The sequence below is a fragment of the Brassica napus genome, chromosome C1 (genome assembly GCF_020379485.1).
Source record: "Brassica napus cultivar Da-Ae chromosome C1, Da-Ae, whole genome shotgun sequence".
Classification (NCBI taxonomy): Eukaryota; Viridiplantae; Streptophyta; class Magnoliopsida; order Brassicales; family Brassicaceae; genus Brassica; species Brassica napus.
The window spans coordinates 780,278-798,661 of record NC_063444.1 but is presented as its reverse complement, the minus strand read 5'-3'; the positions used below and the strand labels follow the sequence as shown (position 1 = coordinate 798,661).

Sequence of the window (18,384 nt, the reverse complement as noted above, 5' to 3'; positions counted from 1 at the left end):
AATATACATAGAAAGAAGGAAAGATGGAAAAGAATAGAGATGAAGATTGAAAAATTAAATACAGGGAAAAATACAACAAATACATATTGTATAATTTTAATTATATTCTATGTCTCGTTAATAGAATAGACAAACATTTTATTATAACTTATATATGTACAATTTATAAATATATGTTAGTTTTACAAAATTCAAAACATTTCATATACAGAAAAAAATCTATGGTTTTTATAGTTATTTAAGAAACTCAAATAAATAATTTTTAAACTTATGAAGTTAATTAAAAGAAAGAGGTGAAAGTAAGAAAAGACAATATAAAAATTATTTCATAAATATCATAACTTTCTTAATGCTATGGCTATATTGTTGGTTTTTGGGTTTGTTACGTACATGTCGCCAAATTTCTCATAAAACAACATAACATTGTCCCATTCAAACAATGTCAACTATCGTAAGCAATCTAGTAGTAGTATATAATAGGAAGAAAATAATTAAACGGTTGATTACATATACAACATTTAAAATAAAAAAACAAATGTTAACGTAAATCATTACTTTGGAGATGGTGCAATGCATTCAGAGCGATGATGTGAAAGGTGATATGTGTGAGTTTGTGGGCAAAGGAAAACGAAAATTAGAGAGAGTGAGATAGAGAGAGAAACCATAGTGAGTTAACGGAGACATAGCCGCCATTTCCACTTCTCACTCCCACTTACAACACTTCCGTTTGGGCAAGTTTTCGACATCAATTTTTCAAAAAAAGAAGTGTTCGACATCAATGCTCGTCTTAATCACCATTATTAACCTGTTCATCCTCATTACTGCTATTTTACTTCGCGAGGAAAACTACATTTCATGTTTCTAATAATTAGAGATTTAATGCCCATTAAAGACGTTTACTGTATTTCACAACGCATCTCTACATATTTATTCCAGTAACCTATTGTAGTAAAATGAGTACTAAATAATTTTTGGAAAATAGTAAAAGGAATATATTCGGTCATGGTGTTTTTTCTTATTTGAAACCGTAGTTAATTATATATACAAAAACAAGCCAATCATCCATGCATGGCTATAAGATTTGTATAATATTGAAAACTCGATCAAAACATTGCCCCATCCAACATCAAAATTTTGATCGTTTTTGTTTTGGTGATGATGACATTACAGCGTTATTAACTCAGAATTTGTAATTATAGATTACATGTTTTGGTGATGATGACATTTTTTTGTTGGCGAGCTAGTGTTTTAGATAAAATTTGGTGGATATATTTTAAAATAATTCCTAATCCGCTAAATAAACAAAAGGAAGAGCCCTTCAGTTACCGGTTAAAAGCATTAATTATGAAAAAGGAGTAAAACAAAATGGGTACTGTAGAAGCTATACATAGGATTGAGAAGAAGAACTTTAAGCTTCTTTCAATCATGAACTACTCGCCTTCTCCAACTTTTAAACCTCATCATAAGTAAAAAAGTAGCCGATTTATTTTTGTAAGTCTTTTTCGATTCCCTTTTTAAATCCAAATCCTATAAACTCTTGTAGCTTCTCTGTTCATTACTTATACCTCACGTTATATATCTAGCTTTCTATAAATGCTTCTCTTTCCCTCACTTCTCTCAGTTACACACTCACCTCCCTATCTAATATAAAACCCTATCTACTCCACTCGTCCTCTAACTTATTCTCTCTTTCTCTTTGCTCTGTTTTTCTCTCTCTCTCTCTAAACAAAGCAAAATATGACGGTGGTTAGAGAATACGACCCGAGCAGAGACTTAGCCGGTGTGGAGGATGTTGAGCGACGGTGCGAGGTTGGTCCAAGCGGCAAGCTTTCTCTCTTCACCGACCTTTTGGGTGACCCGATTAGTAGGATCCGACATTCACCTTATTTTCTTATGTTGGTAATTTACTATTGCCTTCCAATATTTGTTTTTTCTTCTTCTGTTATTCCGTCTTCCTACTCTCTTTTAAACAAAACAAAACCGATTTTTATCTTCTAAAAACATTTCCATAAACAGAATTTTAATTTTGTTTTTCAAGTTAACTATTTTTGTAGCCATATATGTTTCTTCCGACTCTTGATATGATAAAAAAGCCCATCATTTATATTTTCTGAACTAATTGTATGGAGTAGCCACCCTCATAAAGTTTTTTGTATTTAATAAAGATTAAGAAAAATGACAAATTTAATAACGGAAAATTTATTATGGCTGTGATAGGTGGCCGAGATTGGTACGGAGAAGAAGGAGATAGTGGGCATGATTAGAGGTTGTATCAAAACCGTTACATGTGGCAAAAAACTCGATTTAAATCATAAGTCCCAAAACGACACCGTTAAGCCACTTTACACTAAACTCGCCTACGTTTTGGGGCTCCGTGTCTCTCCTTCTCATAGGTAACGTTCCGTTATTCCCACTAATCACGCATGTAAAATGATTAGGTAAATTAAAACTAATCATCACTCATTATTTATGCAGGAGGCAAGGCGTAGGGTTTAAGCTCGTGAAGATGATGGAAGCATGGTTCATGCAGAACGGTGCAGAATATTCGTATATAGCGACTGAAAACGAGAACAAAGCTTCGGTTAACCTCTTCACCGGAAAATGCGGTTACACCGAGTTTCGTAAACCGTCGATTTTGGTCAATCCGGTTTACGCTCACAAAGTAAACGTCTCGCGTCGTGTCACAGTTATTAAATTGGACCCGGTCGATGCAGAGTCGTTGTACCGACTCCGGTTCAACACAACAGAGTTTTTCCCGCGAGATATTGATTCGGTGCTGAATAACAAACTCTCTCTGGGGACATTCGTCGCGGTGCCACGTGGCAGCTGTTACGGATCCGGGTCTGGATCATGGCCCGGTTCGGCTAAGTTCCTCGAGTACCCGCTAGAGTCATGGGCCGTGTTGAGCGTTTGGAACTGCAAAGACTCGTTCCGGTTAGAGGTTCGTGGTGCGTCGCTGTTGAGGCGTGTGGTGGCTAAAACGACCCGTGTGGTTGACAAAACGCTACCGTTTTTGAAACTCCCTTCGATACCCTCGGTTTTTAAACCGTTTGGGCTTCATTTTATGTACGGGATTGGTGGGGAAGGTCCACGTGCGGCGAAGATGGTGAAGTCTCTGTGCGGATACGCTCACAATCTGGCCAAGGGAGGAGGCTGCGGCGTTTTGGCGACCGAAGTCGCCGGAGAAGAGCCGTTGCGGCGAGGGATACCACACTGGAAAGTGTTATCGTGCGAAGAGGATCTTTGGTGCATTAAACGACTTGGAGATGACTACAGTGACGGCGCTCTTGGTGATTGGACCAAATCGCCACCTGGCGCTTCTGTTTTTGTGGACCCTAGGGAGTTTTAAAGTCTTTTAAAACTTAAAACGCTTGATAATAGTTTTTATAACCTTCCATGTCATATTAGGAGTTGATCTCTTTAAACTCTTTTAAGATCTCTTGTTAGGTCTTTTTAGTTTTGTTTTTGTTAGTGTTGGTGTTAAAGTAGTGGTAAGAGGCAATATCTCCCACTTTTGGGTTTGTGTCTTCTTGTCTTGTAAATGGATCTAGCTTTTTAAGATACTGTTTCTCTGGCTATGTTAAAATATTTTAATTATATAGAGTAGTATCATGAACGTTTTAATACGTTGAATGAAGTAGTTACATTCTGTACGAATCTTATCAGAGCCGCGTTACCGCAATTATCTTAACACGAGTTTCTAAAAATTAAATAATTAAAATAAATAAAAATTAGGAAAGAGAAAATTGAAAGGTTCTTAATTAAGAACATTTAGAGCATGCGCAACGGTGAAATTTATTGGAATCCTTAGCGATAAGGGCATTTCGGATTAATCCTGGATATTTTTGGATTTGAAAAAAAAAAAAAAAATGACCATTTACGAACCGTCACGTAGTCGTGGAGACCCGCAAATAGTGCAAGGATTCACTAAGAAAGAGTCATTATTTAGGAATTTTAAGGATTGAATCCTTAACTTTTGGTGGAATCTACTGATTATTTAATTATTTTTTTCCTAAAGACTCCTACTTAAGAATTTCCATTGCGAATGCCCTAAAAAACGGTGCTACACATATATGTGTAACATATTTATTGGTTCTGTTTTATAAAAAAAATAAAAAAATATATATTTTTATAATATTAATTTTCTTTCCTTTTAAGATCCTTTCGCACGGTTGTAGCGTTAATGATGCTCTCGTACTGCAGACAAAATAACAATTATGATAGTAGGAGAATATGAATCTACAGAATGTTTTACCAATAATTATAACGTCCACTATTGTGTCATAACCTGTAAAAGTAGGTTTTAAAATCCAGGTTTAAAAGATAATCTTACCAATACCAAACCATTATTTATACACACTTTTTGAACACCCACTAGAAAATCCCATTCAAACTAGATAGAGAAAAGACACATTTTTAAGAGTAAATAAAGTATAATATGATGTATATTAGTTTAGTTGTTCTTTTTAGGTGGGATTTAGTTCTTAGTACTTTGCTAATTCGAGATTGATCCTTGATGGATGGAGGATAAAACACATTTTGATATCGCAAGTCTTACGTGTAAATGATATGAATATCAATGTCATGGACCACGCTTTTTCTCCATCCAATGATGTTAAACTGATAGATTTATATGTTTCTTTTGGTTGTTTGCAGTAGCATGATTGAAACCTTTGAATCGGGTTTTAATAACGCGTCTTTGTCCAAAAGAGGTATTGTCGAGTCGTGAGCACTGAACGAGTCAGGGATATAGTTTATACCTATAAGGTCTTGTTCATCGCATCATAAGACATGTGGAGATAACTTACTACTTTGTGTTTGAATATTATATTTTAGTTATAAAGATTGAACAAAATAAAAGTTATAAAGATTGTCACATATACGTACGTGCGTATGTTGACCGGAGGTTTGGTTTTTAGCTGTTGTGAGTTTATTTCATTTAGCATTTCTTAGCAATATATGTAAGGATGTTTTGATGGTTAATCAGATCCGATTTGATCTGGTTCTAACTTCTATTAGGACATGCATGCAGATTACTTTTCTTTTTTTTTTTTGCTAAAGATGCCGATTAGTTTGTTTCTTTTTTCTTTTGGAGTTGTAGTCTTAATTATTCAAAGATTTGTGATTTTGTGTATGTGTATGTGTATAGTTCACCGACAAGTACAAACTAAAAGCCCAAATGATAAGTTTAATGGAGTTGAAACAGGCGGGTTACGAAGGATTTTATCATATTTATTTACCGTATATACTCAAGTAAATTAAAGCTATTTTGAAAACTAGGGACCAAATATAATTTCCTGTAAAGATTATGTAGGTAGTAAAGAAGAGGCAAGTCTTCACGATGTTCTCAAGTAGAAGATCTTGTGAATCATAATGTAACATAATGAAAGTTCCCAGTGCAACAATTTGATAGTTATATTTCTTTTTCGGAAAATTAACGATCCATATATTGTAGATGTGACGCGAGGCCACAAAAGCACTAGTATATGAACATCTAGACGAGAAAAAAGAATTACGAGCACTTTGTTCACACCCAAACAAACATCTCATTCTCATATATCCCCCACAAAAACATGGCCGCGATATTTATTCGAAGAGAATATTCACTATGCGAGTGCGTCCGCAAGGAAAATGATGTAACATTAGTGAAGCTAAATATTTTTTTTATAATATAAGAAAAAAAACCACAAAGGAGATTTTAAATATAATGACGGTGGCGAAGTAAATAAGAGTATCATTTTTGTCTACCTCAAGAGTACCAAAAAAGAATAATGATGGTAGAAGTATATAGGATGTGTGATTCAAAGAAAACATATTTTATAAGAATTATATATTTAAAATGTTATTTAGATATTTTAGAATATCTCTGATATAAAACTTCATTTTTTCAACATAGAATAATTTTAAAATGAAGTTGAGTTTATAATTACTCTGTTTTGAAATGAAAAATAGAGTAATGGAAAAAAAATTCTATTACGAAGTAAATCAATGTTTATTCTATACGTAGTTGAAAATAGAATGAGATTAGATCATTGTTTATTCTAAATTTTATTTTAGAGTAGATTATAGAGCGAAATTGAAGATGCTATTTAATATGTAATAAAATTTTAGACTAGCACAATAGCGTCCTTTTCTATTTTCCCATCATCAAATTTAATGTTCAAAAACTCTATTAAAAATTCATTCATGCAATCATGAATTCAGTACTTTCAAAACAACAATGAACTCTTATTATATGGAGTATAGAAATATTAAAAAAAAAAACAAAGAAACAATGAAACTATTATGACGCTAGACATGCATCGACTATATAATGTGATGTAATCAAAAGTCCAAGAGAGAATAACGACTTGGGCAGTAGTAGTCTTATTTGAATGACGACTGGGGCCGTAGTAGTCTTCTTTCAAAACATGATGAGTAAGTCTTGCGGAGCAATTTTGGAGAAGATTCGTTGCAAAACTATTAAGTTAATGGAGAATCATAGAAGGTTATTTGAATTTTTTTAAAAGTAAAATGACTTTTTTTTTCACACTGAATCTCATTATAATACACAGAATGTGATTATCCGAATGATTACAGACTAACAGATAATAATTCTAGAGACATTAACTAAACAAATGTCTAAGCCAAAGAGGGAACCCAACTGCAATGTATGAGTGAAACCGGTTCCCTTTGATCACACTATCAGCAATTAGCTTAGCTCCTTTGATGTCTTTAGGAGTGTGAAATTGAACATTCCAATCCAAAAAATCTTGGAGTAAGGATATAGTCTTTGTAGAATAAAACTTTAAGGAAGGCCAAGCTGAAGGTTTAGAAATAGTAGCGATCAAAGCATTGTCTTCACTTGCAAAAACAATGGCGTTAAGGTGAAGCGTTTTCAAGCACTTTATGGCCTATATGACTAAGTAAAATGACTATCTTCTTAATATTATTGTTATTAGCTTCCTTATTCTTATTGCTTATGTTTCTTCTAATGCTTCTTGTTAGTGGAAGAAGAAGACTTAGTCATCTAGGCATCTGGAGAAGCAGAATTGAGATACTTAAGGAAGCTCATAAGACCATGTCACTGTTAAGTTTGATGGTTTTCAATCTAAAACTAATTGGTGATAGATGAATTTGTTCATCTATCTTATAAATTAATAAAGAGCTCTTCTAACTACCAATGTGAGAGATTTTGTCTTTAATACGCCCCTAAGCGTTAATCTTGGACAAGGATCGAGGATCAACTTTGGACCGAATCGATGTGGATCGTGCTTTGGTACCATGTTAAGCTTGATGGGTTTCCAAAACACTTATGGTATTATGATCAGATACACTCTTTTTAAACGAGGTTTGTGATGTAACTAGAGAGTGAAGATTGTTTAAATCTCAAAATCTCTCTCTTTACAATGAATCTACTACCTATGTATATTACATATATGCAATCTCTAACTCTATTATGAAATGAAATAATAATGTCACATATTAACATCAATTGCTTGCAAAAAGAAAGGAGATCCTCCAATTCTCTTGGTGCTCAAAACATTCTTCACCAAAAGTTTCCATCTCTTCTCATCTTTCCTGCTTTGTTTCTTCATCCTCTCCTTGAAGCTACTGCAAAGAGGGACTTTGCATTGCTCCGAGTCTACGCAGATACGCGAGTGAAGCTCAAGAAGCTGCCACATTCTCTTACAACGGCTGCAACCACCAGGGATTGATCTCAGTTTACATCCCGCCAAATGTTTCAACAGCATCTCCAAACCATTGCACGCTTGAAACCCGCAAGACACGTGCGGGTTTTCGATCTTTGTTGGACCAATCTCTCTGCATCCATCTCTACATATATGTACAAAAGCTTCCATTGCATCATACAGCTGAGTATATGTCTGTATCTCTTTCTGTTTCCTGCTTCTTTGCTTCAAGCTCTGTACACACAAAAAGACATAACTAAATCAGAAAAAAAAAGTAAAAGAACAAGACATAAGTTCCTAGGTTTGTTTATTTTTCTTACGTTAAGCTCGTAAGAAACAGAGCGTAAGAGCTCTTTATGAAGACTAGGGTGACTTTGTTTCATCGCTATCCATCCTTGAGAAGTAGAGACTTCTTCAAAGCTCTTGAGTATCATTCTGTGACAGAGAAGACCGAGACGAGGAGCGTCACAGAGAAGAGCTAGCTGAAACACATCAATCACGTTCTCTTCGTTGAGCAAAGTGTTTTCGAAGTGCGACTCGCAAACTCGTTTAAGATGCGGAACCACGTAGACGTGTGATAGTACGAGAAGATGCATTGCGAAATCTTCCATGTCTTGTTTCTCGTAGCTGCACATGAAACCAAAAGAGTTAGGTTAAAGTACTGTTATATAACCAAAGATTCTTTTTAAAAATAATTATAACTAAAGATGTTATGGTGATTAAGAAGAAGATATATTTACCAAGAAGAGTATAAGAAGCGAATGAAAACGCGAACAGCGTCGTGAGGAACTCCGAGGATTGAGATTGATTTGCGTCGGGAGTTTGTCTTATCTTGCTTCATCAGTCCTCTGATAACATCTGAAGCCATTCCCTGATTAATAGATTATAACATATGCTTTATTAGATGAATATTCAATATTAAAATGTTTCATATTTCAATTATTCGATTAAAACGTGTCTAAAGAACTTACGATGACGTTAGAATGCGCGTAGATCAAGCCATTATCATCCGTATGAATCAAAACATCAGCTCCATGAGCTTCGTCAAACATACGATCCCATGCATCTCTTGTAGCTTTAGAAGCAAAGATATTGCATTTTTGTAGCGTTGACTTCTTCCACATCGTACCGGAGTTTGACTTTACGGGAGGAGGAGGTGGTGATGGTGGCCCTGAGGCGTTTTCCGGTGAGATAACGTCCATGTTCTCCATATCCTTTTCTATTAATTTGTTTTTCTTCTGTAACAAGTTATAGAAGAAATCTGATTCAGATACGTTACTTAATTAAAACTAATAACAAACATAAAATTAGGATCTAGAGAAACAGATTGATAAATTTATATAAGAAGAAAAATAACACGAGGACTTACAAGATTTTGTAATTGAATTCTGATATTGGTAAGTTTAATTTGTGTAACTTCACTTGCAGATCAGATTAGAAGAAAATAAAAAAGAATGATTTTCTTCTATATTCACAACTAAACTATAATTCTTTTATGTTTTTGAATTTCTAAATCTAAGGTAGAAATATTTTGCCGGGGAAGAAAACGTTATCTATCTGCGATAGAAAAAAGAAGGAAAGAATGAGAAATCGGAGAGGGAAGGAAGTAATGGCAAAGACCAATTTATAATTCTATCTTGGTCGGATAAAATTAATTAAAATAGTATATTTAATGGTGGAAACTCGGGAATGTGAACTGTGTAACACGTCGAAATTGGGTCCCACCCAGCTGACCTAGTTACAAATAGAGAAGGGATAACTACTTGCTGATTCACATCCACGTAGGACGACCTTTTCTGTATCACTCACTTTTGAAAACTATATCCATTTTTACTTTTATTTTTGAATATTTAATTTATTTCCTCTCTGTCTAAACATTATATCCAAGTGTTTTTAAAATAATTAAAAGGAAAACAAAAATCCAAAATTGCATCATAATGGTTGGCGACTACTTTCTTGGAAAGGTACACCTGTGTTTTCTTAAATTTAATCATCTTCAAGGTTGAACTTTTCATTTTTCATTTCGTCAATGACACGTTCTTTTTCAGGATAAAAAGTAAACTTTTAATTGTTTGTTGACTAAATCATTCATATATGACCGAAAAAATCATTTCATATATTGTGTTGTTTCTTGGGAAAATGGCATTTAATTCCCGGAATATTTTAAATCGGCAATTTTAATATTTAAGTATTACTCGTTCATATTTATTCGGCAACAAATAGTTGACTACACGAAATTGAGAACGAAACAGTCAACAGTTAACTCATAAACATAAAATAACTGTTTCCGTCAATTTTTTAACAGCTGAATATTCTAATCATAATTTTGCGCAGTCAATGATTAATTGGAAAATAAATATGCGCATATAATATTTGAGTATTTAATTTGCCATTGAAAATATTTAGGAATTAAAAACAACACTATTTTATTATAGTTGCATTGTATTGTTTGTATTGTTAATTTATTTCATGTTTATAAAACCATTTTGGATTATTTCATATTGTTTATATAATTATATGTTGTACATTGGATCTCTACTTTAGACAATCATATGTACTTATCTCTACTAGACAACCATATATTGTACAACATCAATACAGTGCAAATGTAATTATACTATCTTATATGCTCTTAAAAACTAAAAGAAAAAAATCCTTTTCCAGGATTAGTATCTTGTATATTAGTTCAAATTATGAATCTTTTAAACTTGGAATTAGTTTAAAAATCATCTAAAGTGATATAAACATGAAATACATCAACAATATGATGGAAAATAAATATGCGCGAGCAACACTTGGGTATTTAAACTATCGATTTCAAATACTTCGGGAATTAAATGCCCATTTTCCTTTGTTTCTTGCCAATTTTATATCTTGTATTTATTTACAAAGATGTGAGCTTCGTGACATCGATATAAACATGATCAAAACTTAGCACTGAGAGAGGATAGGAAGTTGGATAACATGTTTCATTCTGGATAATACGCTGAAGATCTTGATTGGTAAGCATATATAATCAAGTCTCGCCCATTCAATTAGAATAATACTGCTAAATGTGAACCGTTCAAATATATTTAAATATACAATGTTCGATGTCAGCAGCTCCATAACATAAACCTGGTTGTTTTATTAAACTAAACCATACTATAATTTAAGATTCAATCAATATTATAATAATTAAAGTGTCATATCCTAGTCATTTAAAAAAGAAATCGTGAGCGGATTTTAGATCCTTCGTCTATACTATTAAAACAGAAGTCATGACCTAATACATGTGTGATTTTTTTTTTAATTTGGACCACCTTTAGAAAGTTGTTTAAATTAATTTTTGTATAAATATTTCACTATTTGAATATTCTATAACAAACAAATCAAATTGATATTTCTATATTTTCTCTCAAATTGTATCGGAATAAAAATCTTTTCATATTTTTTTTACAATATAAAATATATTTCATTTTTCATTAAAATAAAGCTTTTAAATATTCAATAAATTTCGTATTTGTTTAAAATAAATGTATATTTCATTTTTCACTTAAACAAAAAAATTTAATTTTTAGTTAATTTCGTGTTTATTTGAAAATTAAATATGTATTTCATTTTAACTAAAACAAAATTTTAAAATATCTAATTAATTTTTGTAATTATAACTAATCTCATGTACAATATTTTACTAAATTTACGATACTAATTTAATATAATAATTTTCAATTACATTTTTTATCTTTAATCAATAAGATTTTTCAATTTAGAATTTTATATCACGTGATTTAATATATGCTATCACTGAAAATTCAAAACATATAAATTAAGTTACTGTATATGAACTATAAATTTGCAACGGTTGCACGGATCGAAATCTATCCGTCTGTATTTACTTCCATTGTGAAGGCATTTAGTGAGCTTTAAGTGGGCTTTCTTACTGTATATATATAACAAAGTTTTCCTTCATCGTCTATATGTGTCTGTGATCTTTGCTCATACGGCCTAATTCTATATTGGTCTTTAAGGCCTTACAGATTATGGGCTCTGGTACATATTTGCTTCTCTAATTCGCCTAAACGTAACTCAAAAAAAAAAAAAAGAGAAACCAACTCAACTAAAACATTCTGTCATTAACTGATGATTACTATTTGGTAGTATATGTTAGAACTTAGAACTGAAGAAAAACATTACCTGGTGTCACTTATATACATTTTCAGTGGGAATGTCAAAATTAACTTTTCGAGTTAGGTTGATTGAGTTAGTCTTAATAATGTGTGATGGATCTTTCTACATCATTTGTTATATATTGTTTCAATATATATATCAATTTGGTACGAAATTGATTACCCAAAAGTCCCTTTTCACCTTTATGTGATTGATGGGAGACCTACATGTTATTTTTTGTCTATGCCTTACTGAACGATGACACAATAGTTAAACAAAGCATGAATTTAAACCATATTAAAAGAAAAAAAAACATCTTAAAAATCATAAAATTAAGCACTGCCAATGCAAAATTATGTATAGTACTCCGCTATATCTTAGCGTGTATATATGTATAACAAACAAATTATTAGTGCATAAACATGTTTTATATGCTGATAGACATAGGGGTGTGCATAAGTTATTTTTGCCATGTCGGTTGATGTCATGTACCAACTCAAAAACAAATGCATAAGATACACTGGCACATAACCGAAAGCTGGATCTTCAGGATTAAGATGAGACTTTTCCTAGAACGCAAGAACAGATTTCGAGAAATGATATAGGAAACTAAACTGCAAAATACGATAGGCTTCGAATAAAGGGACAACGATGCAGAATGTGGGGTTCCTTCTAATAATTGTAGAAGAAACTCAAGAGAGCTTGATCTACGACTACGAGAGGTGAGGTGATGACTCGTGACAGGTATATCTACGACATTGTGTGTAGCCTACGCACTAATCTATTCTTGTACATTTATAGTATACTTGATCGCTTTGTTCATTTATTGGTCCAGAATTTTAACTAGGCGACATGGCATATATACATCTGAATTAGTCAGAAGTTTTGTCACGTAGCTTTATTTGATAACATACGGAAGAGTATCAGGATTCGCGAGCATGTGGTTTTTTTACTAACTAATCAATTAGCTACGTGATATCGTTACTCATTAACCAAAAAAAGGTTAATATCACGACTTTTCTTAATAGCAAATATTTTTCTATTCAATTCCGTTGGGCATTTTTTAAACTGATGATTTCTTCCGTTTGTAGTGGTACGTGTCAGTCAAATGATCCAGTTCTAGAGTTGAGACTTGGGATTTTAAACGAAATTCAACAAAGGGCATGAGCTTGGGGAAGACAATAATTCTTTGTTGCTTTGTATCGAGACAAACGAGAAAATCATGATGAGCTATGCATTAAGTGCCGTTGGCTAATTAGGGGTTCGCTGTTTCGCATATGCATAAAATAAACCAATGAACATATATGTATAAAATGAACAAAACACACAAAAATATGAAAAGGATATAGCGAATAATAATAAAACCATCAGGTGGGAAATTCAAAGAGAGGAAATTGAAAGGTACATACAGAATCTATACAAAAATGGTATGACTCAGTGGAGATTGTTTTTAATTAGAACAATAGGATTGAAGGAGAAGAAAACAAAGAAGAATGCCCTAGATTCCTGAGATGATAATTACACCATTTTGTTTATAAAAGGGAATGGAATATGACACATGGGTTGGTTTCTTACGGGTTAATGTGAACAGCAAAATAAAGTACGAATGAAATGAAAAAATCTAAAATACTAGTAGTAAAGAAAGTGTAGACGAAGAAGAAGAAAGAAAAGGAAAAAAAGTGGTGGCAGTGAATGGGGAGAGGTTAGGAGGCAAAGAAAATGTGGAACTTTGATGATGTTGATGCACGCCGTCAGCTTTTCTTCACGCCTGCTCCCACTCACTCACACCTATAAACATTATATATTCACATGTCTCTATGTAAATTCTCTAACCATGTATGTAAACCAGGATATCTTATGGTATACTGTATTATGCAAAATGTTTCATGAAGCCTCCCAGTTCCACCCCCCCCCCCCCCCCCCCCCCCCCCCCCCACCCCCCAAATAAAAAGGCCAAAAGTATTTCAAATGGTGGTTATTATAGTATTTCAAAAGTCTATATTGTCTTGTTGGTCTTTATGTTATACTTTGTAAGAAGAGTTATGTGGGTCGATATAATGATTCCAAACGTTCTAAGAAAATATGTCTACGTCTACGACTAAATATATATTTATGTATGAAACTATTACGTAAATATATCAAAATTAAAATAGTGGTTTTGTACATGACATATTGTTGATATTTATGTGTAACTTATCGTAGATTGTCTAATTTTTCTAAAGGAGTTTGTATTTCGATTGGTTCGGTAATTTGAAATTAATTATAAGTAGCTAAGGACACATTATAACTTCTCTTGTTCTGCTGATTTAGCATGTATAGAGAAGTCTTTTTTTTTTCTATTTTACACCACTTACGATAGTACTTGAACAACTTTGGTTTCATGTATTTGGCCTATATATAAGCAAACAGCCATACGCCTTTGGGATATTTTCGTTGTGCTATACAACTGTTCAACAAGTATGTCGTTTTCAACTTTTCTAGGTATCCAGAATCACATATTCAGACGATACATCATACATGTATATTATATGCGTGATGAATGATCCACGTAAATACAATGTTGCATGAGAGAGATGTATTGTAGTAGAAGAAATAAGAGGAGAGGTTACTCGGGTGGATCGATGTGAAAAAGAAGGAAAGCGAAACCCACTAAAACCATTACATGATATCGACCTTCTTATCTTTTTCTTCTTTATTTTGAAACTATTCTTTAATTTTTCTCATTTTCTTTTTGTCAGAACTTTTTTATACTTAATGAAACCTCCAAACTATCTAACTAATCCATTCCATGTAACTAAATAATATATAAGTTATATATTATGACAAGATTGAAGAAGTGGTAAATCGTAGAACCACTATAAAGTTATAAATAACTAAATATTTTCTGTAGAATGTAAACTGTGAAACTAGTAGGATTGTTATGTCCATGCTTAATTTGATTGATCATCAGTTAGGGCTATAGTAAAAACAAAAAAAAAACATTCTTGATTAGCCAAAAAGAGTTAAAGAGTATTGTTTTAATAAGACTCATCTCTTCTCTCTCTAATTATGTCTTCACTAACCCCAATTAGATTCAAACAATCTATTCAGTCCAAAAGATAAACATGGGACAACAATTCGATTCAGAAATATCCTCTTTTCATGCTCCATTCTTTCTTTTAACTTACTAGTACCAATTATAAAACTCACAAAGACCACCAAACCCATTCCCTACAACTCATCTTCATCAAAGATTCACCCACTCCCACCGAAACAAAAGGAAAGAAAGTGAAATATATAAACAACACATGATGCTGATGCAATATACATAACAAAGTATTAAATCTTAGATATTGTGGGTCTCCCATCTCTCTTGTCTGTCCTCTATTATTTTCTTATTCATATTAAAAGAGAGAAAATGGATACTCTCTTTAGGTTAGTCAGTCTCCAACAACAGCAACAATCCGATAGCATTATTACAAATCAATCTTCGTTAAGCAGAACCTCTACCACCACTAGTGGCTCTCCACAAACTGCTTATCACTACAACCACAACAACTTCCCACCAAACGACCTTGTTGAAGAATGCTACAACTTATTCATGGATGAAGAAGACCTTTCCTCTTCTTCCTCTCATCACAACCATCATCACAACAACAACCCTAATAGCTACTACTCTCCTTTCACTACTCCCACCCAATACCATCCCGCCACCTCATCAACCCCTCCCTCCACCGCCGCAGCAGCTGCCTTGGCCTCACCGTACTCCTCCTCCGGCCACCACAATGACCCTTCCGCTTTCTCCATCCCTCAAACTCCTCCTTCCTTCGACTTCTCATCCAATGCCAAATGGGCAGACTCGATCCTCCTCGAAGCCGCACGTGCCTTCTCCGACAAAGACACCGCACGTGCGCAACAAATACTCTGGACGCTCAACGAGCTCTCTTCACCTTACGGAGATACCGAGCAGAAACTCGCTTCTTACTTCCTCCAAGCTCTCTTCAACCGCATGACCGGTTCAGGCGAACGATGCTACCGAACCATGGTCACCGCTGCATCCACAGAGAAGACTTGCTCCTTCGAGTCAACACGCAAGACCGTGCTCAAGTTCCAAGAGGTTAGCCCGTGGGCCACGTTTGGACACGTGGCGGCAAATGGAGCGATCTTGGAAGCAGTAGACGGAGAGGCAAAGATCCACATAGTTGACATAAGCTCGACGTTTTGCACTCAATGGCCAACGCTTCTAGAAGCTTTAGCCACGAGGTCAGACGATACGCCACACCTAAGGCTAACCACAGTAGTCGTCGCTAATAAATACGTCAACGATCAAACGGCGTCGCATCGGATGATGAAAGAGCTAGGAAACCGAATGGAGAAGTTCGCTAGGCTCATGGGAGTTCCTTTTAAATTTAACATTATTCACCACGTTGGAGATTTGTCTGAATTTGATCTCAACGAGCTCGATGTTAAATCAGACGAGGTCTTGGCCATCAACTGCGTAGGCGCCATGCATGGGATCATGCCTCGTGGAAACCCTAGAGACGCTGTGATATCCAATTTCCGACGGTTAAGGCCGAGGATTGTGACCGTGGTCGAAGAAGAAGCTGACCTTGTCGGAGAAGAACTAGGCTTTGACGATGAGTTCTTGAGATCTTTTGGAGAATGTCTGCGTTGGTTTAGGGTTTGCTTCGAGTCGCTGGAAGAGAGTTTTCCGAGAACGAGCAACGAGAGGCTGATGCTTGAACGTGTGGCGGGACGTGCGATAGTTGATTTGATTGCCTGTGAGCCGTCGGGTTCGACGGAGAGGAGAGAGACGGCGAGGAAGTGGTCGAGGAGGATGAGGAACGGAGGGTTTGGGGCAGTGGGGTATAGTGATGAAGTGGCGGATGACGTCAGAGCTTTGTTGAGGAGGTATAAAGAAGGAGTCTGGTCGATGGTACCGTGCTCTGATGCCACCGGAATATTCCTTTGTTGGAGAGATCAGCCGGTGGTTTGGGCTAGTGCGTGGCGGCCAATGTAATAGGGTTGGTTTTTATTTGATATATTTGCACGCTTGTTCGTTGAGATAGTTTCACACGTATGGTGATGGTTGATGATGGGTTTAAAGATTGAGAGTTTACTATTGATGATAATGCGTTCATAATTTGAAAATTGCTTTTGGAGTATAACTAATTAAGCTATGATCATTGAGGTGGAGGGTTTCAAGGATTTACAAATTCGTGATTTTTGTTTTATTTTTAATATATGTTGTTTTGCTTTCTACTTTGGATTAAATTTTGTGATTAGTTTGGTTTATGTGAAAGAATATAATTTTGTATTTTCCTTTATGATGAAGTTATTTTTCATACACTATATCCTGAATTTTTCCTTTTTAATACGTGAATCTTTGATATTAGTTACTGTGTTACATTGAATGATTCAGTTAACTGGAATTCATAATGGACAGAACGTATAAGACAAACAGCAGTACTTCAAATTAGCTTTGTTGATTAAAGAGAGGTGATTTTGCTTCACTTCATTCTGGTTCTTGCAAAGAGATTCCACAGCTAGTTTGGTTGAGGAATCTCTTCTGTGGAATCTCGTGAATGTAGCTATAATGGCTGGCATGCACGCTTCTAAAATTGTATTAGTATGACTATTCATAACTATGTACAAACTTAGAACACATTGGAATTTTGATGATATCTAATCTGAAACTATCACTTTATAAATACTATTGGCAAGCGGCTAATATATTTAAGTTCAAGCAATGCAAGAAATGTTATGTTTAGGCAACATCACAGTATTGTAATGGTTAGTGTTATCTATTAACAATTCTCTCAGTTCACATTCTGATACGTGGGACTGGTATGTACTGAACAAACAAAAAAACCAACGTTAATTCTATGTAAGATGATTAATTACTCAGCAAGGCATGGCTTATTTATTTGTCGTTCTTAACGTATACCATTTATTTAAATTATTGGCTTTTTAATAATGCATCTTCAACTTTTGCTTTATAAAAGAGGTAAAGGGACAAGTCTTCTATTTGATCCACACATATATTATGTCCTCAATGGATTACACATGCATACACTTAAAAATGTTTATTGCCCCCCTTACCCATCATGTTTTTATTTAGAAAACATCACATAAAAGGTAAATAATTGAAATAAATAGTTACACATTGATACACATTGTTTACGTATATATATATAGCTTTTGCATTTGAGAAAAAAAATAAAAATATGAAAAAGTAGTGGGAACTGCTTTTGATATATGTGGCTTTCACTAGAACTCTCTCTCCCTGCATCTTTTGATGAAGTTTTTTGCCTCCCCCATGTTAGTATTGGTACGATCTTTTAGCTTCGCTTTTTAAGCTAATCCTTTTTTTAATGTGCTAGTAGCTTCTTTTGGTCTGTTTTCTTGTTTATAAAGTCATGCAAAAAGCAGATTAATACAATAAAAAATCTACTGGTTGTCCCATTTTGCTTTAACTCGAATCAAAACCTTGTTGGGTCCATTTTGTTACCGGACTTGACCATTAAACACATCTACTAAAAAATGCCTAACTTCATAGGAATGTCTTTAATTAATCCCATGATGT

The 18,384-nt window shown here is 34.2% G+C and overlaps 3 protein-coding genes across 3 annotated transcripts; 2 read left to right on the top strand and 1 right to left on the bottom strand.

Moving 5' to 3' along the window:
- Positions 1 to 1,349: 1,349 nt before the first annotated feature.
- On the top strand, positions 1,350 to 3,578 carry LOC106426794 (probable N-acetyltransferase HLS1). Its single transcript, XM_013867525.3, has 3 exons — positions 1,350 to 1,899; positions 2,218 to 2,393; positions 2,476 to 3,578. Exons 1-3 carry the CDS (start codon positions 1,738 to 1,740, stop codon positions 3,347 to 3,349), a joined length of 1,212 nt encoding a protein of 403 aa, XP_013722979.2. The 5' UTR covers positions 1,350 to 1,737; the 3' UTR covers positions 3,350 to 3,578.
- Positions 3,579 to 7,278: 3,700 nt separating this feature from the next.
- Positions 7,279 to 9,326, bottom strand: LOC111213868 (BTB/POZ and TAZ domain-containing protein 5). Its single transcript, XM_048745007.1, has 5 exons — positions 9,040 to 9,326; positions 8,642 to 8,908; positions 8,411 to 8,541; positions 7,991 to 8,297; positions 7,279 to 7,904 (listed from the first exon to the last, which is right to left on the bottom strand). The coding sequence occupies exons 2-5, from the start codon at positions 8,879 to 8,881 to the stop codon at positions 7,458 to 7,460; spliced, it is 1,125 nt and encodes a 374-aa protein (XP_048600964.1). The 5' UTR covers positions 8,882 to 8,908; positions 9,040 to 9,326; the 3' UTR covers positions 7,279 to 7,457.
- A 5,666-nt stretch (positions 9,327 to 14,992) lies between these two features.
- Positions 14,993 to 17,150, top strand: LOC106426782 (protein SHORT-ROOT). The gene has a single exon (XM_013867515.3). It carries the CDS (start codon positions 15,217 to 15,219, stop codon positions 16,816 to 16,818), a length of 1,602 nt encoding a protein of 533 aa, XP_013722969.1. The 5' UTR covers positions 14,993 to 15,216; the 3' UTR covers positions 16,819 to 17,150.
- Positions 17,151 to 18,384: the final 1,234 nt, after the last annotated feature.